We start from the raw sequence: 24,295 nt of genomic DNA on the forward strand, positions 1-24,295 counted from the left end.
AGGCTGGCTGAAAACAATGGGGAGTTGGGGGGGGTGGGTGGGAGAGGCTGTTGGATTGGCCCTAGGAGCTGCTGTTTGGAATCGGAGGAGTTGGCGGGCTTTCCTCCAGCACTCCAGGCAGCTAGGGTCACCTTGAACCCTTAAGTGGTTGAAGGAGGGCTCGCTGATTAACCAGAGGTGCCTATTTCTGGCCTGGCTTTTAGAACTGAGCGAAGGGAAAATTGGAGGTATCTGGTGTCATAGTGGGGGATTATTACTTTAATTTGGCAAGGTTTTGATGCGGTGAGGAGCTATTTTTGGGAGATTTGGAGCTGCGGTGAGAAGTTTATTGAGGGATTATTGGGGAATTTAGTAATGTACTGAGGGGATTTAAACTATAGTGAGGGCCTTTTGGAGAGGTTAGTGCTGTGACAGGGGCTTAGTGAGATGGCCTAGTATTGAGGTGTGGATTTTACTGAGGTTGTTATATTGCTGAGGTGATGGTATAGTGAGGGGGTTTAACTTAACTTAATTCGCTGAGGTGGGAGCTCCATCAAGGGAGATTAGTTGCTAGGCTGGGTTTCGCCAGGGGGCACCGGAGTTGGAGGGCTGGCCACTGTGAGATAGGCCAGGGAATGGCACACCTGAAGGACAAGATCACATCTACATCTGTGGTGATCTGAGCACTGCTGGTTAGTGCCTTTCAACATTAAAAACAACATCAAGAGTTAATGGCCAAGGGAGCAAACCCAACAAAAATGGTGGAGTGGAGTTCAGTTAGGCGGTTGGTGTTTCCCTCAAGTTGACACCTTCTGGCAACTGCAACCGAATAGGCCCCAGATGTACAGGCTTTCGTTTCTCCTCCGGGTACCTGCCTATGAGGTCAAGAGAGGGGAACAGATGCTGGGCAAGTCCTTGCCTTCTAAAACCATGCCTAGGCTGTGCAGCAAACAAAGAAAGATAGCCTTTCGGCTTGGAAGCTGGAAAGTGAGAATCACGTGCCTTGGCATGAACAATGACCTATGATGTAAAGCAAGTGTACACAAGAATACCCTGACTGACCGTGAGCTACACAAGCATGGTGTCGATATCACCGTTCTACAAGAAACCAGATTAGCCAACACAGGCTTTAATCAAGAGACTAATTACACCTTCAACTAGCATGGGAAGGGCATGGAAGACCATTGTGAAGTGAAAATCCAGCCAACACAGTCAATCAGTGGGATCTTCGGAGCATCTCATCTCCCTGTGACTATCATCTGATGGTGGCGCAGTCAACATCATATGCGCCTACACACCAACTCTGTACACCAGGATTTCAGACAAAAAACATTTCTACCACGCACTAGCTGACGTTCTGAGGGCCATTCAAATGGTGAGAGGCTGTTCATCCAGGATGTTCGATGCACATGTCGGGGTCATGGCCAACCTGCCTCGGTCGTCATGGGGAGGGCAAGATCAACAATAACGAAAAGCACCTTTTTGATCTTTGTGCCCTGAATGAATGCATGAATGCTACTTCTCCAACACCTTCTTTCAGGGCAGACATCACCATAAGGTATCATGTCGTCACCCAAGGTCTGGACATTGGCACCAACTGGACCTGTCATCATGAGAAGGCACAATCTGCCCAGTGTTCACCACACCTGCACTTATCACAGCACAGACTGCGACACTAACCATGGTTTTGTCAGTTCAAGAAGGCCAGAGGCTGCTTAGCAAACAGAAAGGCACCTAGCAAGGGTGGAATCCCAGCCAAACTACTCAAGCACGGAAAGTCTCATTTATTGCCACACCTTTATGACCTCTTCTCTGCTGGAAAGTAGACTCCATTCCACAGGAGATACACAGTACAAAAATTATCACACTATACAAAAGCAACAGCGACAGAGGAGACTGCAATACTACAGATGCATCTCACTCTTTAGCATCATGGCAAGGCCTTTGCTAGGTTCATACATAAAAGACTCAATTTACTTGCAGACCGAGTGTACCCAAAGCACAGTGTGGTTTCCATGCCAGCAGATCTACTGTGGACGTGATCTTTACCATATGCAAGCTGCAAGAAAAGAGTAGGGAACAGGGGCATTCATTGAGGCATTCACCACCATTAACAGAGCAAGACGCCACCTACTAGAATTTACAGAAAATTGGTCGTCCACCAAAGCTCCTCAGTCTCATCTGTTCCTTCCATGACAACATGCACTGCACTTTACAGTTTGATGGTTCCATTTCTGACAATTTCAGAGCGAAGAATGGAGTGAAACAGAGCTGTGTCCTAGCCAACACTCTGTTTGGCATCTTCTTCACCATGCACCTGACCTTTGCCTTTCCTCCAGCTATGGAAGGAGTCTACATGCACACTAGGCCAGGTGGCAAGCTCTACAACCTATCAAGACTAAATGCAAAGACAAAAACGCATTGCATCCTGATCAGAGAACTCCTCAACAATGGTGATGTTGTGCTAGCCACCTACATAGAAACTGCGCTACAAAGACCCATAGAGTGTCTCTCCCATGCCTATGGTGTGTTGTCCCTGACTGTAAGTATCAAGAAAATCATGGCCACGGGACAAGGTGTTGCATCTCCATTCCTGGTCACACTAAGTAACATCCTGGTTGGCAAACCTGCTATCTCGGGACCACTGTGACAGACAATCTGTCCCTTGATGCAGAACTTGATACACGCGTAGTGAAAGCAGCTACCGCCTTTGGCCAACTCATGAAACGTGCATGAAATAACATCAAGCTGACCCTTAGGACCAAGCTGATGGTCTATAAGGCCTGTGTTCTCGGCACCTTGTTGCATGACTGATACAAACATGAATGACTTATAGCTATCAAGAGAAGTCGTCCAACAATTTCCATCTTTGTGGCACACTATGCGTATATCCTGACAGGACAAAATCACAAATGCGACAATCCTCTTAAATGATTCATATCTTGTCAGCACTCATAAGCAGGGTCTTTGTTGGCTTGGGCACGTCCGCAGGTTGGAAGACGGTCACGTATTCAAGGACAACCAGTTGGCCTCACAAAGGACATGAAGGCCCTAAACATCGATTATCGCAAACAGGAGTCACTAGCTGATGAAAGAGCAAAATGGCAACACCTCCTGTGGGTACCACTATGATGACCAGTGGGTACAACAGCTTGGCAACAGGCACCAACACTGAAAACAGCCACCCGCATCACTTGGCAGCTTCACGTGTGGCACTTGTGGCAGAACCTGCTTCTCAAAGACAGGCCTCTTCAGCCATCAGCAAAGGTGCACCAAATGAAGACACACTACCTAAATGGGTTGCTGAGCGAATGTCCATCATCTTTTGTAGATGGAAGGTTGCCAATGATGACAACATGGATGGTTAGACCAAAACAAACTATAACACAGTTAGTGTGTGGGAAATGAGCTTGGAATTATTTTGTTTACGTCAATAAAGCTAACCTACTAACGTGGGATGCCTGACTAGTTCAGGTATTGTATGAAGAAACCTAAGTGACTTTCATCATAGTTCTTGCTCTGGACGTGATGGAAAATAACTAATGATTCGTTTCAAGCCCTGTCTAACCAACTGTTTCTCGCCTGAAAGAGATTGAAGAAGAACATGTGTGAAAGTACTTGGGTAATGGTCAAAACAAAAACAGAATTACCTGGAAAAACTCAGCAAGTCTGGCAGCATCGGCAGAGAAGAGTTGACATGAGGACTCGAAACGTCAAATCTTTTCTTCTCCGTTGATGCTGCCAGACCTGCTGAGTTTTTCCAGGTAATTCTGTTGTAGTTTTGGATTTCCAGCATCCGCAGTTTTTTGTTTTTATCTCTGGGTAATGGTCAACCCTGGGTTACCTTATCGTGCTGTTGGATATTGGATGGTTAGGGAAAATTCCTAAACATAAAAGGTCTGATCACTTAGCTAAATATATATCTAAGGGAAGGACAGCATGCGTAACAGGGCACAAAGTCACCCAATAGCCAAGTGACTGTGGAATTACAGCATGACAAGTTTACAGACAAAACACAGGATAAATGTGGACACAGAAATTCAGAGTGGAAAAAGTTGCCTTAAGAAGTGTGATAAGAGCATGATGAAAAGATGTCATGTGGTGCAGACAGCAAGTGCGTGTGGGCACTATCTTGTATATTTTGCTGAATTAATGATACTGTAAAGGGCATTTAAACTGGAATCCTTCATATTCTGTAGCTTCTAATGGAGCACTCCTATTTAGATTTGTAGTGTGTGCAGATACCAGGAGACTAATGGTACAATATTGTAACACTTGGTGAGCACTTCCAAAATATTGAAATGATATAACTACCTTAATCGTAATCTTGGCCCAATGTAGCTAAACAGAATTCCTACCCTGAGAAAGGGAATTATTATTTAACCAAAAGCATCAATATTTATTTAATAAATGTTTTATTGTAGTCAAGGACAGGGGCCTATTTCAATTGTTATCAATGATTCTCTCACTTTTCTTTCCTTCTGTTTTCAGAGCTGTTTTCTTATCCTCTCTTTTCCAAGGAGAATGGTTGATCAACCAACAGGAAACATCCACCATAAGCTCTGTCGGGTACTTGCAGGCATCAGGCTGCTTCGAAATGCAGCTCTCAACTACATGGCTGTGAACTACGATAACACTGGTCTAACCCGGTGAAATGTTTTCTTTTAAATTAATTACTATGAACAGTCTGGGCACCACAGCTAAGGAAGGATATATTGACCTTGAGTGCAGCATAGATTCAGTGTAAACATACCTGGTCCCCAAAGGTTAACACACAAGGAGAGATTACACAAACTAGGCTTGTATTCCATGGAATTCAGAAGGTTAAAGAGTGATTTGATTGAATATTAAAGGGAACAGATAGGGTAGTTTGGAAGAAACTATTTCTGCTGGCTGGGAAGTCTACAACATTTTTTTAAATGTATTCTTTCACGGGGTGTGGGCATGCTGGCAAGGTCAGCATTTGTTGCCCAACCCTAATTGCCCTTGAACTGAGTGCCATTTCAGACGGCAGTTAAAAATCAACCATTTTACTGTGTATCTGGAGTCACACGTAGGCCAGACCAGCTAAGGAAAGCAGCTTCCTTCCTTAAAATACATTAGTGAACTGGATGGGTTTTTACAACAACTGACTTTTCATGTTCACCCTTCAGAGCTCTGAAGAAGGATTGTACGGACTCGAAACATTAACTCTGTTCTCTCTTCACAGATGCTGTCAGACCTGCTGAGTTTTTCCAGCACTTTCTGTTTTTGTTTCAGATTTCCAGCATCCGCAGTATTTTGTTTTTAACTTCTTCAAACAAAATAGTAGCAGTAGGAGTTTGGAAATCTCCTCCACAAATGGCAATTGGCATTAGATCAATTATTAATTTTATAGACTGTTGTTAACCAAAGGTATTAAGGGATATGGGGTAATGGTGGGTGTATGGAATTAGGTCACAGGTCAGCCATGATCTTGCTGATTGGCAAAACAGGCTAAAAAGGGGCTAAATAAAAAGGGGCTCTTGTTCCAAAGTAAATTTAGCACAAAAGATATAAACAAAACCCCAACATGTTTCTGTGAATTTTACCAATGTGCAAAACAAAAATCAAAATGTTGCATTACAGCCTGTTCAATAAAAAAACCATACAAGCTAAGAATTTTACATCCAGCTAAATACTTCTAATTTTTTTTATATTCTTTCATGTGATGTGAGTGACGCTGGCTAGGCCAGCATTTATTGCCTAACTCTAATTGCCCTCAAAAGGCAATATGGACACTTACAGACAGTACTTCACTTTGTAAAGCTTTGTTGGCTTTTCCCAAGTAGTAGCAGTGGTGGGAGGCAAAAGAAGAGGGCGAGGTGAGTGAGGCTGTGCAATGGTCTCCCGAGACAGATTTTGTGGAATGATGGGGTAAATGTTATTTTGCAATCTACATTCTTTTAATTTGAAAGTACAGGCAATAACCAGAGCCATCAGAAATAAATCCATGAATATCTATAAAATCAATTAAACCAAAAATCTATGAATAAATCCAGATCAAGATTTTTTTTTTGAGATTTTGATGTTAAAATCTGCAGGAATGCTTGGAGCTGAAGAGATGCTGGGGTCTAACAAAATGCGTGATATTTTCACTACAAGTAACTCAGGGGATTCTGGAATAGGGCCAAGCTATAAGTGCTTGTTAACTGCAAACACTGTCACTCTATCCTTGCTTGGAATCTGGCGGGTATCACGCAATATCGCTGAATAATTAATGGTAACAGGAATGGGGCAAAGAGGAGGACAAGCTCAGCGACGAATACGCTTTTTTTTGTAGTCTGGCAAAAAATATCCACCCTAGTTCTGACTTGAAGCGTGAAATGAATGAACATTTGCAATGAATTGAGGATGCGCAGCACAAAAAACATGTATGGGCTCTGATGAAAGGTCACTGGCCCGAAACATCAGCTGTCTCTTTGCTAATGTTTCCTGATCTGCTGAGTGCTTCCAGCATTTTCTGTTATCCATCCGCTGTATTTCGTTTTAGTAAAAAATATATCGCAGCCATAAATACTTGATTGATATTAGGGTGTATCTAAACCGTGAAAATGCACGGGGATTAAAAAAACAAAAATGCACACTTTCCAAGGAAAATTCATTCTATCAGTTTTCTGATGACTTTGGCAATAACCCAAACTATGCTTAGTACGTTCGATAGATCTACAAAAGTTATGTCCAAGAAGATACCGCACTCCAAAATACATCTGTGGACATCTCTTCTTGAACAGTGCTCACTGCGAGCTGGTGATGGAGGGCACAGTTGTTTTGATGCATAGACAATTGCCATTAGATTGCAAAAAGTTTCTTGCAAACCTTTGGGTTGACATGGGTACCAAAGCTTGTAGTCTCTTGGGCTATGAAGCTAAAGTTATCAGCTCATTGCCACTGGGACACTGCCATCCAGCTGTCTACAAGTTCTGCCAAACAAGCGCGTGGGCAAATATTAAGTCTGGTCTCAACAGCAATTTGAAATTATATTGTGGATATTACATTTTTTATCAATGCATCAAACAGCCACGTATATGGACATCTTTAATTTACTGATCCCATAAAGTGACAGCACACAGCTGACAAACCATTATTATTTTACCTGTTCTTGTAGTGATCAATATTGAAGCTGCCTACTTTGCACTTCACCTTGGTATAAACATCTTGGATATCTACTGAAGCACTCAGGTCTTCGAGTTCACCAACAACACAGATATCTGAAAGTGTAATTGGAGAACTTGATTAATCGAAAATACATGGTAGCTCTACAGAAGCGTCATATGGACTCAAAAGATTAACTCTGCCTTTCTCTCCACAGATGCTGTTAGACCTGCTGAGTTTTTCCAGCATTTTCTGTTTTTGTTTCAGACTTCCAGCATCCGCAGTATTTTGCTTATCTATTATGGTAGCTCTAACAATGCCTCAGAAGTCACTGATTAACAAAAAGAGCAGATTGGTGCAAAATTAATTAACCGGGCAATTACCATGGGGTCTGAAGATTCAAAGTACTGTTTCAGCATGATGTAAAGTTCTAAAACGAAAGAAACTGCATGTCTATTGCTCATCACCATGGCAGATTTTTAGAAGTGGTGATTCCACTCTACAAAGTTGATCTTTGGATTCTTTACGCTTCTTAAAAGGAAAAATGGATGAGAGATATAATGAACTGAATGTAGTTAACTTATACAAACACATGAATTCGGAGCAGGAGTAGGCCACTTGGCCCCTCAAGTCTGCGTCGCCATTTAATAAGATCATGACTGATCCAATTGTGGCCTCAACTCCACATTCCCACCTACTCATTAACCTTTCATCCCCTTACTTATCAAGAATTTATCTACCTCTGCCTTAAAAATATTCAAAGATCCTGCTTCCACCACCTTTTGAGGAAGGCAGTTCCAAAGACTCACGACTTTCTGAGAAATAAAAAATCATCTGTCTTAAATGGGCGACCCCTTAATTTTTCACAGTGGCCCCTAGTTCTAGACTTATGCAGAATGTGTATGGGCAACACAGGACATACCGAGGTGGAGATACATGGCAGTCAGCCTTCTGGGAAGAACAAATAATCACTTCACAACAGCAGTTCAGCTGAAAAGTGCTAAAAGGTTTTGAAAGTTTATCATAACACACTCTTGAAATATGTATTAGCCAGAAGAGCAACAGAACAGAGTAGCTTGGAACCTTATCGATGACACTTGATCCACGTGATCTCCTGAACTAGAGTTGATCATCTGAGGAGGTCAGAGAGGCTTTTTCCCAAGTATTTTTTTGCTTTAAGGTTCCTAACTAATTTCTTCGTCATTTGCCTTTCCAAGTAGATTACAGGGTTGGAGTGAGTAGGCAGGACAGGGAAGAGGGATGGAGGAAAGAAATGTTAGTCATGGCGCTTTGGCCATCATACGTGGTGGGCCAGCTGATCTTTACCAATCCGTCCATTTTACATGTTTGCAACTTTAATCCAAAGCAGAATGTGTCAGATTTCTTTGGCAAATGTCACAATTATTAGGACCTATCTACACTCAACAAATTCCTCCTCCCTGCCCCAATTTAAAAAATTCTACAAATGCATCAGTTCCTGAATAGCAGAAAGATAATTTGTTCCCAGAGATTTTCCAATAATGCTAAAGACCACAAAAAACTAAAGCTATTTAGAAGCTGCCTTAGTGTTTATTTTACTTCGCTTTCTGTGTAGAGGCACTTGATTTAAACTGTGCAGCTCCTCCTGAAAGATAGAGATGTTACCATATAGGGAATCCAGGCAAAAGCTCACGTCCTATCACCATAGGCACTTGTTGGAGTAATCAGACATCAATGGAAGAGAAAACCATCCAAAGCGTAAAACAGGCTGCCGATTCACCATCTCTTGTATTCTAGAGTTCTCCTTTAGGGTTACTGGTTACAGGCTTGTAACTTAAATGCCTAAATTTCTGAGAGAAAATTGATTTTGCTTTCATCATAAAAGAGTGTTTATAATGGGTGGAGGTGGAAGTGTGGAGGGAGGTGGGGTGGGGGGGGGGGGGATTTTTCACTCCTTTCTCATTGATGCAGAAAAAAATATTTCTCACCTGTGCCTTTACTGCCAGGGTCCTGAGCAAACAATTTAACAGTCACTTTAGGCAACATCCACTGCATCCATAAACTGATACATCCAGTGGTTCCACCAATATTGCTAGTTTTCTGTTCCAGGGTGGAAGAGTCAGAAAAAGGACTTTCATCCACCAATTGGACTGAATCGCCCTGTGGAAAACATTCAAACGCAACAATTTGTCCAACAGCTGTATGGTGAAATAATCATACATGACACTTGCTCATATTAATCACAGTTAAACCACAAGTTCCCAAGACTTAGAGATACCCCATAGATGCAACCTGAAAAGAAATAACTAGAATATATTTAACTGATGCATCATGAGGGAGGAAAAATACAAGTCATAAATTTGGCAGCTTCAGTTTCCAACAAATCTGATAGCAAAAGCAGAAAAAAAGACCAGCATTTTATGACCTCAGAACAACCCAAAGCATATTACAGCCAATGAAGTAATTTTGAATAGCAGCCACTGGTGTGATGAAGGGAGCACAGCAGCCAGTTTGCACACAGTGAAGTCCCAATAAAAGTTAATGTTTTAACAACCAAATAATCTGTTTCTTTTAGGTGTTTAGCCCTTGGAATAAAAGGGCAAGTAGCAGCAAGGTATGAAGTTGGCTGAGTGAAATGAAACGGAGTAGTGGTAAACGGTTGTTTTTCCGATTGGAGGGAGAGGTATACAATGGGGTTTGTCAGAGATTGTACAAGGACCACTACTTTTCTTGGTATATATTAAGAGCACGACTTCAAAATTTGCAGATGACACAAAACTTGGAAGTGTGGATTATCCAGGATCGTGATAGGCTTCAAGAGGACTGAGGCAGTCTGGTAGAATGGGCAGACACATGGAAGATGAAATTTAATGCAGAGAGGTGTGAGGTGGTACATTTTGGTAGGAAAAATGCGGAGAGATAATATAAAGTAACATGCACAATGCTAAAGCGGATGCAGGAACAGGCAACCCTGGGATATGTTTGCACAAATCGTTGAAGGTAGAAGGGCAGATTTAGAAGGTGGTTAAAAAGACATATGGGATCACGGACTTTAATAAATAGAGGTATTTCAGTTACATGGGTAAATTGTAGAAGCTGGAGGTGTTATCCTTGGAGAAGAGAAGGTTAGTAGGTGAATTGACAGAAGTGTTCGAAAACCACGAGGAGTCTGGACCGAATAGATATGTAGAAATTGTTCCCAGAGGTGGAAGGATTGAGAACCAGAGGACACCCTGATAATAACTTGTCCTCATAACTGATATTCAGTTCATGGGCTTGAAGTTTCCTGGTTTATCCCTCTCTCTTTCTTGAACAGTGGTCTAACATTATGCATCTTCCAGCCCTCTACCATCACTCCTATCTCCAATGAGGATTGAACAATTGTGACCAATGCTCCTCTGCTACATCTTTCTTTGCTTGTTTCAGCAAGTTAGGATGCATTCCATTTGGACCAAGTGACTCATTTCTATCTAGCAAGTGTAACATTATAAAACCAACTTTTATTACGTTATGAATCACTTTGGTTAAATTAGATTTATTCCTTAATCCTCATCTCAGAATCTGGGTCAAGGAGCTGGGTCAAAATCCCAGATCTCATGACCTAACAGCACTATGGTATATTTACACCACACCATGCAGTGGTTCAAGTGGGCAACTCACCATCACATTCTCAAGACTAATTAGGGATGGACAATAAATGTTGCCAGCATCGCCTACATCTCACAAATGAATTTTAAAAGTCGCTCACTAAGATAAAAGCAAAATACTGCGGATGTCGGAAATCTGAAACAAAAATAGAAAATGTTGAGAAAATGCTGAGAAAAAACAGTCATACGGACTCGAAACATTAACTCCATTTTTCTCCCCCCACAGATGCTGTTAGACCTGCTGAATTTTTCCAGCATTTTCCGTGTTTGTGTAAAAAAAAATTGGCCTGTTAGAATGGATGGCAAGGTTATGGATAATAATTTTTTAGTTCTTACACAGTGGTTGAACTAATTTTCATAAACTTGTTAAAGTGAGCACTGATGCTATAGTAGCAGAAGTTGATTTTCCAAGATCTGCCATGCGACTGCAAGAAAGCGGCGACTTACCTGACCATATTTCCATGACTTTGTATAGAAACTGTAATGAGCTGCTCTGACCTGTCTCATTGTAAGAAACAATCAACTGGTCTCTTAGAAAATTTATTTTCTTTAGGAATATCAAAACATCCAATCAGAATTTCATGAATTGGGGTTGTTGGGTTTTTCCATTACCTGCATCAAGGAAAAATGAGCCGAAGCCAAAAACTAGAATGCCAATTTGTGAAAGTGAATTATCACAGTTTGTAATCCCATTTTGGATGCAGGATCTCGTCCACATAACTATTGGTTTCAATGTCATTACTGTTCATGCAGTGAGGAAAAGCATGCATCTCTTATGACAAGATTTATACAGTGCTTATGATAGAAAAGGTTGTCACAACAGTTCAGCCTTAATAGAGGACTAAAGAAGCCTACCAGCCTATAAATGTCAACTTCCAGGCTATACATAGGTTCCCTCCCTTCTTCCCCCAATTGGAGAGAGTTGGGTTTGTTCTAAGAATAGCTAACGTGTTGGGAATCTGTTCCAGAGGAAATCCTCCACACTCAAAAGAACCTCCTAATCCTTTAGTGGGAACTAACTAAGACAGCAGGATCCATGCCCTCAACACTTGAATTATGATGGCTTTGTATATCCCTTGAAAGGAGGCAGAGTCCAAATCATTCTCCTTAGATTTCAATTAATCAGACAATAGATCATTTGAGCTGGATGGGTCATTAGGCGTTTCGTGAATATTAAATTAAGGAAACTTTATTCAAGCTTTATTTAGTTTCTGGTAACTGTTGCCATATCTATTTTAACAATGGTTTTAACCTATGTAGTTTTCATGTTTTATTGCTTCCATTAAAATAGCAACCCAATAAATTTCTTGCAGCTGCATTTGTTCACAGAATCACAGAATTGTCACGGCGCAGAAGGAGGCCATTTGTCCCATTGTGTCCATAAGACCATAAGACATAGGAGCAGAAATTAGGCCATTCAGCCCATCGAGTCTGCTTCACCATTCGATCATGGCTGATAAGTTTCTCAACCCCATTCTCCCGCCTTCTCCCCATAACCTTTGATCCCCTTACCAATCAAGAACCTATCTATCTCGGCCTTAAGCACACTCAATGACCTGGCTTCCACAGTCTTCTGTGGCAATGAATTCCATAGATTCACCACTCTCTGGCTAAAGAAGTTTCTCCTCATCTCAGTTCTAAAAAGTCTTCCCTTTACTCTGAGGCTGTGTCCTCGGGTCCTAGTCTCTCCTACTAATGGAAACATCTTCCCCACGTCCACTCTATCCAGGCCTTTCAGTATTCTGTAAGTTTCAATCAGATCCCCCCTCATCTTTCTAAACTCCATCAAGTAGAGATCCAGAATCCTCAAACGTTCCTCATATGTTAAGCCTTTCATTCCTGGGATCGTTCTCGTGAACCTCCTCTGGACCTTCTCCAGGGCCAGAACATCCTTCTTAAGATACAGGGACCAAAATTGCTCACAATATTCTAAATGTGGTCTGACCAGAGCTTTATAAAGCCTCTGCAGCACATCCCTGCTTTTATATTCTAGTCCTCCCGAAATAAATGCCAACATTGCATTTGCTTTCCTAACCACCGACTCAACCTGCAAGTTAACCTTAAGAGAATCCTGGACAAGTCCCTTTGCACTCCAGATTTCTGAATTCTCTCCCCATTTAGAAAATAGTCTATGCCTCTATTCTTCCTACCAAAGTGCATGACATCACACTTTCCCACATTGTATTCCATCTACCACTTCTTTGCCCATTCTCCTAATCTGTCCAAATCCTTCTGCAGTCTCCCCGCCTCCTCAATACTACCTGTCCCTCCACCTATCTTTGTATCATCTGCAAATTTAGCCAGGATGCCCTCAGTTCCTTCATCTAGATCATTAATGTATAAAGTGAAAAGTTGTGTCCCAACACTGACCCCTGCGGAACTCCACTAGTCACCGGCTGCCATCCTGAGAAGGACACCCTTATCACCACTCTCTGCCTCCTGCCAGACAGCCAATCTTCTATCCATGCTAGTATCTTGCCTCTAACACCATGGGCTCTTATCTTACTGAGCAGCCTCCTGTACAGCCTTTTGGATGTCCAAGTAGATAACATCCATTGGCTCTCCTTTGTCTAACCTACTCGTTACCCCCTCAAAGAATTCTAACAGATTTGTCAGGCATGACCTCCCCTTGATGAAACCATGCTGACTTTGAAACAAAAACAGAATTACCTGAAAAAATTCAGCAGGTCTGGCAGCATCGGCGGAGAAGAAAAGAGTTGACGTTTCGAGTCCTCATGACCCTGTCGAAGGGTCATGAGGACTCGAAACGTCAACTCTTTTCTTCTCCGCCGATGCTGCCAGACCTGCTGCGTTTTTTCAGGTAATTCTGTTTTTGTTTTGGATTTCCAGCATCCGCAGTTTTTTTGTTTTTATCTCCATGCTGACTTTGCCCTATTTTACTATGCATTTCCAAGTATTCTGAAATCTCATCCTTACTAACGGACTCTAAAATCTTACCAACGACTGAGGTCAAGCTAATTGGCCTGTAATTTCCCATCTTTTGCCTCACTCCTTTCTTAAACAGGTGGGTTACATTAGCGATTTTCCAGGCCTCTGGACCCTCCCTAACTCCAGTGATTCCTGAAAGATCACCACTAAAGCCTCCACTATCTCTTCAGCTATCTCCTTCAGAACTCTGGGGTGTAATCCATCTGGCCCAGGTGATTTATCCACTTTCAGACTTTTCAGTTTTCCTAGCACCTTCTCCCTGGTAATGGCTACCATACTCACCTCTGCCCTCCCACCACCACCACCACAAACCGCACCCCCCCCACCCCCCCCCCCGGCGTCTCTTGAACTTTGGAGATGTTACTCGTGTCTTCCATCGTGAAGACTGACGCAAGATACCTATTCAGTTCCTCCACCATTTCTTTGTTCTCCACTACTACTTTTCCAGCATCATTTTCCAGCGGCCCAATGTCCACTTTTGCTTCTCTCTTACTCTTTGTATATCGAAAATAACTCTTGTAATCTTCTTTTATATTACTGGCTAGTTTACCCTCATATTTAATCTTCTCCCTCCTTATTTCTTTTTTAGTTGTCCTCTGTTGGTCTTTGTAGGCTTCCCAATCCCCTGGTTTCCCACTGCTCTTCGCCGCATTGTATGCTTTCTCTTTAGCTTTTATACTGTCTGCACCGACTCTCTAAATGAGCAATTCACCTCGTGCCATTCCCCCACCTTCTCCCCATAGCACTGCACATCCTTCCTTTTCAGATAAAATAAATTCAAACAGGTTAAAGCCTCTATTAAAATAACAGGCAAATGTTGGACACAAGACTTCTGTACTACTGACTTCACAGATTTTAACAGTTCCCTCTAGTGGATAACGAATCACAAACTCAGACAAAAATGAGGATATTTTTAATATATGAATCAGAATCCAATATTGATGCCTATAAGCTGCTGAACATATCACTTGGAAATGAATAGACAACAATACTATAATCAACAGTATTTGGATATATATTCCTTCTTTCACAAAGGTATGGGAATATATCCAGAATTATCATGCACTTTGAATGCTTCACTATTCTAACTGGCCTGCTAGTCCCACAAACAAAATACTCTGTTTGTAGGCTCAACTATACAGGATTCAAGTGCCCCATGTAGTATTTGATCATCTCAGTCTAAAACAAATGATCTTCTTCCCAAACAGACAAGTGCTCACCTCCTTTTTAAAGTTCATCAGCAGCATGGTTCAAAGGGGTAGTTCACCATAAGCATCTCAAGAACAATTAGGAATGGGCAATAAATGCTGGCCTTGCCAGCAATGACCACATTGAGAGAATGAATAAATAAAAAATGAAATGTAAATAACCAACCCTCAGCACTCCAAAAGGTAAACAAATGCATAAGATAGAGCAGGGCTATCCAAGACATAATCCTCAAACCACATGCCATGCAGCCTGTGAAATAACAGTGACTCAAATGGAGCAGCAAAATCAAACAGCAACTCCGTCTCCCATCTCCCTCCAAACAGGAATGCATAAACTTTCACTTATTCCGCATGTGTCGCACACCATTTGGACAGCATTTCATTGCCTAATTCTGATTTCTGCCTCCAATATGAACATTTTATCCTCTATCACATCATGTATCCTGGGTATATTTGATCATTTTAAAAAATTCTTTCAGAGGATACTACCCATCCCTAGTTGCCCTTGAGAAGGTGGTGGTGAACTGTAGCCCACGTGGAGAAGGTACACCTACAGTGCTGTTAGGAAGGGAGTTCCAGGATTTTGACCTAGCGACAGTGAAAGAATGTGACATAGTTTCATGTCAGGATGGTACAGAGGAACATAGACACAGGAGTAGACCATTCAGCCCATCAAGCCTGCTCCGCCATTTAATACAATCATGGCAGATCATCCACTTCAATGCCTTTTTCCCCGCACTATCCCCACAGCCCTTTATGTCACTGGTATTTAGAAATCTGCCGATCTCTGCTTTAAACATACTTTAATCAAGATGGTTGCGAGGTTTGGGGGGGAAATTTGCAGGTGTTGGTGTTCCCATGCATCTATTTCCCTTGTCCTTCTAGGTGATAGATGTCATGGGTTTGGAATGTGCTGTTGAAGGAGCCTTGGCAAATTGCTGTAGTGCATCTTGAAGCTGGTACACATTGGGGGAATTTCGGGGGTGGGGGGGGTGGTTATGCAGGGGCAGGCGCGAACCCGATCAGTGCCCCCATTTTACATGGGCAGGCCAATTAAGGCCTGCCAGCATGACACGCGCCCGGAAGCACTGAGCGCTCCCTGTGTGAGCGGGGAGGGGTTCCCTGAATCAGGGCCAGTGCTCTTTCGCACATGTGTGCAAAAGGGCACAGAAATCTCCCTGTTTAAGTTTTAAACATGTAAGTAAAGAAATTTAAAAATTTTAAGACATGCTCCCTCATGTGACAATGTCACATGAGCTGGGACATGTCAATGAATTTTTTTAAAAAAAATGTATTCAATTTTTAAACGCTTCATGAAACCTCATCCCGCCCGTGGATGAGGTTCCATGAAAAATATGAAGCTCCGCCTGGGCTCTTCGCCTGCCTCTACTCCGCCAACCTTAAGGTTGGATGGGCAGCGTTCTAAACTGCTTTAATTGATTTCTTGATGGCCTTTATTAGCCGTTGACATTTCAGCGGGTGTGCCCGCTGAATGAAATATCACGTTGATGTCGGGATGCACGCCCAACATCATCGCGCATCATTTTATACACTGGCAACCGGGCCCTGCCCCCTCTCATCAACCCGAAAATTCTGTCCACTGCTGCCACTGTGCATCAGTGGTGGAGGGAGTGAATGTTTAAGGTGGTGGATAGAGTGCCAGACAAGTGGGCTGCTTATCCCTGGATGATGTACAGCTTCTTGAGCTGTTGGAGCCTCACTCATCCAGGCAAAAGGACAGTATTCAATCACACTCCTGACTTGAGCCTTGCAGATGGTGGATAGGCTTTGGGGAGTCAAGAGGTGAGTTACTCTCCACAGAATTCCCAGCCTCTGACTTGTTCATGTAGCCACATCATTTACGTGGCTGGCCCAGTTCAGTTTCTGGTCTTTGGTAACCGCCAGGGGGATGACAAAGGGGGATTCAGCAACAGTAATGCCATTGAATGTCAAAGGGCAATGGTTAGATTTTCTCTTGTTGGAGGTGGTCATTGCCTGGCACTTGTGTGGCGTTAATGTTACTTGTCACCCAAGCCTGAATGTTGTTCAAGTCTTGCTGCATATGGACACAGACTGCTTCAGTATCTGAGGAGTCACGAATGGTACTGAACATTTTGCAGTCATCAGCAAACATCCCCACTTCTGACCTTATGATGGAAGGAACGTCATTGATGAAACAGCTGAAGATGGTTGGGCCTAGAACACTAACATGAGGAACTCCTGCAGCAATATTCCAGGACTAAGATGATTGATCTCCAACAACTACAACCATCTTCCTTTGAGCTAGGTATGACTCCATTGGGACTGGATAGCTAAGATTAGGAGCGTGACATTAGTCACGACAACTAATTTATGTTATTTCCTCACAGTGAAATGGACAAAATTTCTCCTCATCTCCATCTTATATATGAGACCCCTTATTTTTAAACCTTATCCCCTAGTTACAGTCTCTCCCACAAGGGGAAGCATCCTTTCAGCATCTACTTTGTCAACTCACCTCAGGACCTTATATGTTTCAATAAGATTACCTCTCATTCTTCTGAACTCCAGTGGATACAGGTCCAGTTTGTCCAACCTTTGCTCATAAAATAAACCCCACCCATCCCAGGAATCAGTCAAAATGAACCTTCTCTGAACTGCGTCTAACACATTTATATCCTTTCTCAAATAAAGAGACTAAAACTTGACACAATACTCTAGATATGATCTCACCAATGCCCTGTACAACTGCAGCAAAACATCCTTTTATATTCCATTTCCCTTGCAATAAACAACAACATTCCATTTGCCTTCCTAATCACTTACTTACCCATATACTAACTTTTTGTAATTCCTGTACTAGGTCACCCAGATCCTTCCGTACCTCAGAGTTCTGCAATCTCTCTCCATTTAAATAATATACTGATTTCTATTCTTCCTGCCAAAGTGCACAAATTCACATTTTCCCACATTCTACTCCATCTGCCAAATTTTTGCCCATTCACTTCCCTTTGCAGACTCCTTCTGTCTTCATCATAATTTACTTTCCTAACTATCTTTGTGTCATCAGCAAATTCAGTAATCATGCATTTGGTCTCTTATTCCAAGTCATTGGTATGAATTGTTAATAGTTGAGGTCCTGTGGCCCTCCACTCATCACATCTTTCCAACTCAAAAATAGCCAATTTATGCCTACTCTCTGTTTCCTGTTAGCTGACCAATCCTCTATCCATGCTAATATGTTACCCCCTACACCATGGGAAGAATTTTCCCGTCAACGAGCAGGGGCAGGGCCCACTCGCCGACGCGTAAAATAACACAGAATGACATTGGGCGGAATTCCCGATGTTATCCTGCGTCATTTGCATTTTCAGGTCAGCCCACCGACCTGTCAACGGCCTATTGAGGCCATTCAAAAAGAAATAAAACCAATTAGTGGACCTGCCCTGTCCAACCTTAAGGTTGGCGCGCAGGTCGGGACTGCTGGCGGCCACCTGCAAAAGTATGAAACCTCATCCACGGATCGGATGAGGTTTCATGACTGAATTAAAAATTTAACATTCACTTTTACTTACAAGTTTATGTTTACTTAAAGTTATGTCCATGTCCCAACTTATGTGACATCGTCACATGAGGGGACATGGATGGTAAATGAAATTTTCGAAAGAATAACTTTTTCACTTTGGGAACCAATCTCCCTGAGACAACACTAACTCAGGGAGACCGGAACTTCCGCATTTGCCATTCTCCCCCCAACCGCACAGGGAGAACACAGCACTTCCGTGCGGATGCCACGCTGGGCGGGCCTTAATTGGCCCACCCACGAAAAATGGCGGTGCGCCCCTGATTGGGTGTGCCGATCGGAGGGCCGCCCGCCCATGACTGCTCCTGCACTTCCCCCGACAGGGGGAAAATGTTGCCCTGTGACATCTTACTTTGTGCAGTAAGTTTTGATGTGGCACTTTGACAAATGCCTTCTGGAATCTAGGTACACCGCATGCACAGATGCCCCTGATCCACATTGCGTGTCAATTATTCAAAGAGTCTAATAAATTAGTCAACCATGATTTCCCTTTCACAAAACCATGTTGACTCTGCCTGATTGAACTGAGATTTTCTAAGTGCCCTGCTATAACCTCCTTCATAATACATTCCAGCATTTTCCGTATGACAGATGTTAATCTAACTGGCCTGTAGTTTCCTGCTTTCCATCTGCCATGTTCTGGCCCACTCACTAAGCCTGTCCAAATCCCCTTGAAGCCTCTTTTCATCCTCCTCACAGCTCATGTTCCCACATAGTTTTGTGTCATCTGCAAACTTGAAATTATTACATTGAATCCCCACAATCAAACCATTGATACAGATTGTGATATAGCTGGGGCCAAAGCACTGATCCTAGTGGTACCTCACCAGTCACAGCCTGCCAACTTTTATTCATTCATGGGATATAGATGTTGCTGGCTGGGCCAGCATTTATTGCCCATCTCTAATTGCCCTTGAGAAGGTGGTGGTGAGCTGCCTTCTTGAAACACTGCAGTCCATGTGTATTCCTACTGTGTTTTCTGTCCATTAACCAATCTTCAATCCATGCCAGAATATTACCCCCTTGCCATCTGCTCTAATTTTGTTTACAAGCCTTCTGTGTGGAACCTTGTCCAAATACACCACATCTATAGGTTCCCCTTTCCTATCCTGCTAGTAACATCTTCAAAATATTCTAACAGGTTTATCAAACGGGATTTCCGTTCCATAAATACATGTTGACTCTGCCCAATCAGATCATCATTTTCTAAGTATCCAGTTATCAGTCCTTTCTAATAGATTATGGTATTTTCCCCACAACTGACATCAGGCTAACAGGTCTGTAGTTCCTCATTGTCTCTCTCCCTCCTTTCTTAAACAGTGGGACTGCATTTGCTCCCTTTCAATTCAAAGGCACTGTTCCAGAATCTAGAATTTTGAAAGGTGGCCATCAATGCATTCACTATCTCTACAGCTACCTCTTTCAACACTCTAGAATGTAGATCATCAGGTCCAGGGGGTTTATCATCTTTCAGTCCCATTAATTTCTCCAATACTACTTTTGTATTAATATTAATTTCCTCCTGTTCCTCATTCTGGCTCATCCCTAGGTTCACTATTATTTCTGGGAGGATTTTAGAATTTTCTCCCGTGAAGGCAGACACAAAGTAATTATTTAATTTCTCTGTTATTTCCCAATGTTCCATTCTAAATTCTCCTGTCTCTGCCTGTAAAGGACCCACATTTATCCTTGCTAGCCTTTTCATTTTTACATACCTAAAGGAGCTTTTACAGTCAGTTTTTATGTTTCTCGCTCATTTACATTCATATTCTATTCTCCCTTTATCAGTTCCTTGGTCTTTTGCTAAATTCTAAAATGCTCTCAGTTCTCACGCTTACTACCTATTTTTGGCAACTTTATAAGCCTCTTACTCTGATTTAACATAAATCTTTAACTCCCCTTGTTAGCCATGGTTGAATCACTTTTCCTGTTGGGTTTTCATGCCTTAAAGGAATGTATATTGGTTGTAAACCATGCATTAGTTCTTTAAGTACTAGCCATTGCATGACAACCTTCATACCTTTTAATGTATTTTCCCAACCCACTACAGGCAACTTGCTTCATAGCTTCATAGTTTCTTCTGTTGAGATTTAACACCCTAGTTTCGGACTGAACTACATAATTTTCAAACTTAATAATCATATACATTTCAGAGAGTTTTTTACGCACTGGGAAACAATCCTCTCAGTGCTACAGGTTTCTGCAAAGGTAAGAGGTTGCAACAACATTTTACACTTTTAAGATAGCAAAATTTCCAAAGGCACTTCACTCCATCGGGCCACATAAGGAAATATTAGGACAGCTTGGTCATGGAAGCTAGGTTTTGAGGAGTACCTTAAAAGAAGAGAGAACTAGAGAGGTAAATAGGTTTTGAGAGGAAATTCTAGTGTTTACACAGTGTATATTCTAAGCAACTTGGCTGCGTAACAACTGATATATTGAAGAGCACCTATTTAAATTTTAAATATTGTAGGTGATAAAAACAAGCCTAAAAGCTGGAGCAGTACCTTCAAAACAAGTAAAATATCCCAGGTGCTATTTTAGTTCCAAAAGCAGTACTTGGTCGACCAGTATTGAAAATTGCTTTATTAATAGGGTACTATACTCAAATTTGGGTTGGAACTTGCTGGAGTGGGTAATCTTACAGTGCGCTCAGTCAAACTGACCTTTTCCTGCACTGTTTTTTTAATCCCTCCATAAGTTGCTGGAAATATGAGCTGACAATGGCACAGAGAGGGCAACAGGACATCTGGGACCTTGGTGAAGAACAGGGGCAGCTGTCCATCTTCTTAACCAATGAGAATTAAAGGTCGAGAAATAGAGAGAGCAAGGAGAGAGTAGGAGGATGAATTAGAGTGAGTGAAATCAATGTCAGCTCATGTACCAAAAGAGAAATGAAGAGGGGGAAAGTAAGATTGGGTTAAGAGAGAGAGAGAGAGAGAGACAGAAAGGAAAAAAAACCTCTCCACAAGCTGCTGGCCAATTTTCACATTAATAACGGCGCACGTTATTCCTGCACCGCTTTTTATCAGCAAATTCCGCACATTATTATCTGGAGCTGGAAAAGGACCATATATTGTTTCATCGTGATACTGTCATGTCTCAATAATGTCAAGGCAGAATTCAGCATGGTTTAGAAATGAAAAGCTTGGCAACTGGTTTTTCCTTTAAAATAGAATAAAACCAGGGAGGTACTGTTGTAAATACTCATTAGTAGAGTTAAATTTCCCTTTCATGTTTCTCATTTCCTCACCATACTAAGTCATAGGATTTCAAACTGAGATGCATGAAGTAATCAAACGGCTGCTTGTCTGGGACCTGGCCATGAGCACTCTGTCTCTGGAATTCTCTACCCCATAGCTTTCTGTATTTGTTGATTTATTTCAGTTGCTATATGCAACTAAACGTTTCTACTGAAATTTGGGTAGCTAACACCGTTTAGTGGAAGTTAGAACAAGCAGTCCCCAGGAGTATCAGCATTTGCAAGAGGTCACACATAAAAGATGTTGAAAAAACCCACTGCACTACGTGTTTAGGGCTATAACATTCTGACAGTTGGCAGTGAGAAAAGCGGTTAGTTTAAGGGTTTGGATGATGTAATAAGCAAAACTTGAATATTGTCTGAATATCATTTGAGCTCCTTGATTAAATTTCAGCCCAGATCATTCAAATATGGTCTTGATAAAATTAAAACAATGACAATTTAAAAGTAGCTTTAAACTTTGAAAACAGAAACTATGATGACTTAATTGCTGCAGAAGATGGCTCATTCCCCGATAGAGTATGAAGAGGGATTTATTTTGCAGTTTTAAAGCCCAATTATAGGGGGCTTAAGGTCCAAACAAAATTATATAAGAGATAAAACAAAAGATTGGCTGGAAGTCTTCAGAATCCTCAAGAGTTTTAGATGATTTCATACAGTGCAACAAAGAGTTCATAGCATCATCTGGACCCCAGATTGTCAACCTTGAAGAGAGGCCCAATTTCTTTTTTCAGAACTTTTCTAGAGCATTGGTTGCTGGAGTTTTTAACCTGCTTCTGGTGTCACCAGCAATCACCATGAAAATCAAGACTAATAAGTTTTCTCCATGCAATTCTGAATCAAGAAGCAACAACAATAGGAACAGCGAGGAATTGATAAATGCAGTCCATCGAGCAACTTCTGGTTTCACAGGTCAAGTGACAAAAGTCAGAGGGTCAAAGACACCATTACTGATGGAGGGAAAAGGGATGGGGAAGGCACAAGTAACAAAAGTTGGAGGAACACCATGTTCCTGGAGGGTTGTACAGTTAGAAAGAGTGACTCAGATATGGAGGGGCAAGGTCCTGATGGACTTGGACACTAGGATTTAAATTATGGAGGAGTGAGAGACAATGCAGGTCAGTGAACACAGGGATAATGGGTTTATCAGGACCGAGTGAGAGTCAAAATGCAGGCAGCAGAGTTTGGATGACTACATTTATAGAGCATGAAAGATGGGAGGCTGGCCAGCAGAGTATGGGAACAGTTGAGTCTAGTGGCAATGAAAACATTGATGAAAGTTTTGGCAGCAGATGGGCTGAGGCACGGGTGCAACAGGTAATGCCATGGAGATGGAAGTAGGAAGCCTCTGTGAAGGCTAGGATGTAGAGTCATAGGTGCAGCTCATGGTCAAATAGGACAGCAAGATTGTAAATAGTCTGGTCCAGCTTGGCACTGTGTCCAAGGAAGGGGATTGAGTGGATGGCTAAGTTGGTTGTAGGGGCTGAAAACAATGGCTTCCCAATCAGAATCACACAGTGCAGAAGAGGCCCTTCGGCCTATCGAGTCGACACGTGAGAAACACCTCACCTACCTACCTAATCCCATTTACCAGCACTTGGCCCATAGCCTTGAAAGTTATGACGTGCCAAGTGTTCATCCAGGTACTTTTTAAAGGATGTGAGGCAACCCGCCTCCACCACCCTCCCAGGCAGCGCATTCCAGACCGTCACCACCCTCTGAGTAAAAAGGTTTTTCCTCACATCCCTCCTAAACCACCTGCCCCTCACCTTGAACTTATGTTCCCTCATGACTGACCCTTCAACTAAGGGGAACAGCTGCTCCCTATCCACCCTGTCCATGTCCCTCATAATCTTGTACACCTTGATCACCTCAGTCTTCTCTGCTCCAATGAAAACAACCCAAGTCTATCCAACCTCTCATCATAACTTAAATGTTTCATCCCAGGTAACATCCTGGTGAATCTCCTCTGCATCCCCTCCAGTGCAATCACATCCTTCCTATAATGTGGCGACCAGAACTGCACACAATACTCCAGCTGTGGCCTCACCAAGGTTCTATACAACTCCAACATGACCTCCCAACTTTTGTAATCTATGCCTTGATTGATAAAGGCAAGTGTCCCATATGCCTTTTTCACCACCCCACTAACATGCTCCTCCACCTTCAGAGATCTATGGACACACATGCCAAGGTTCCTTTATTCCGCAGAACTTCCTAGTGTCATGCCATTCATTGAATACTTCCTTGTCTAATTACTCCTTCCAAAGTGTATCATCTCACACTTTTCAGGGTTAAATTCCATCTGCCACTTATCTGCCCATTTGACCATCTCGTCTATATCTTCCTGTAGCCCAAGATATTCAACCTCATTGTTAACTACCCGGCCAATCTTTGTGTCATCCGCAAACTTACTAATCCTACCCCCCACATAATCATCTATGTTGTTTATATAAATGACGAATAATAGGGGACCCAGCACAGATCCCTGTGGTACGCCACTGGACACTGGCTTCCAGTCACTAAAGCATCCTTCTGTCCTCACCCTCTGTCTCCTATGACTAAGCCAATTTTGAATCCACCTTATCAAATTACC

General features: G+C 42.3%; 1 protein-coding gene across 6 annotated transcripts in view; it reads right to left on the bottom strand.

The window, feature by feature from the left end:
* The window catches only part of LOC121278899 (vacuolar protein sorting-associated protein 13B-like), a 1,102,197-nt gene that overhangs the window by 329,828 nt on the left and 748,074 nt on the right, over positions 1 to 24,295 (bottom strand). For 5 of the 6 annotated variants that reach the window (XM_041189400.1, XM_041189399.1, XM_041189397.1 and 2 more), the window contains 2 exons: positions 9,060 to 9,231; positions 7,094 to 7,208 (listed from right to left, as the gene is read on the bottom strand). In XM_041189400.1, coding sequence (XP_041045334.1) covers positions 7,094 to 7,208; positions 9,060 to 9,231 — 287 coding nt within the window. The remainder of the gene's footprint in view (positions 1 to 7,093; positions 7,209 to 9,059; positions 9,232 to 24,295) is intronic. The other variant, XR_005943292.1, reaches the window with a different exon arrangement.

Source organism: Carcharodon carcharias, chromosome 6, assembly GCF_017639515.1.
Source record: "Carcharodon carcharias isolate sCarCar2 chromosome 6, sCarCar2.pri, whole genome shotgun sequence".
NCBI classification, from domain to species: domain Eukaryota; kingdom Metazoa; phylum Chordata; class Chondrichthyes; order Lamniformes; family Lamnidae; genus Carcharodon; species Carcharodon carcharias.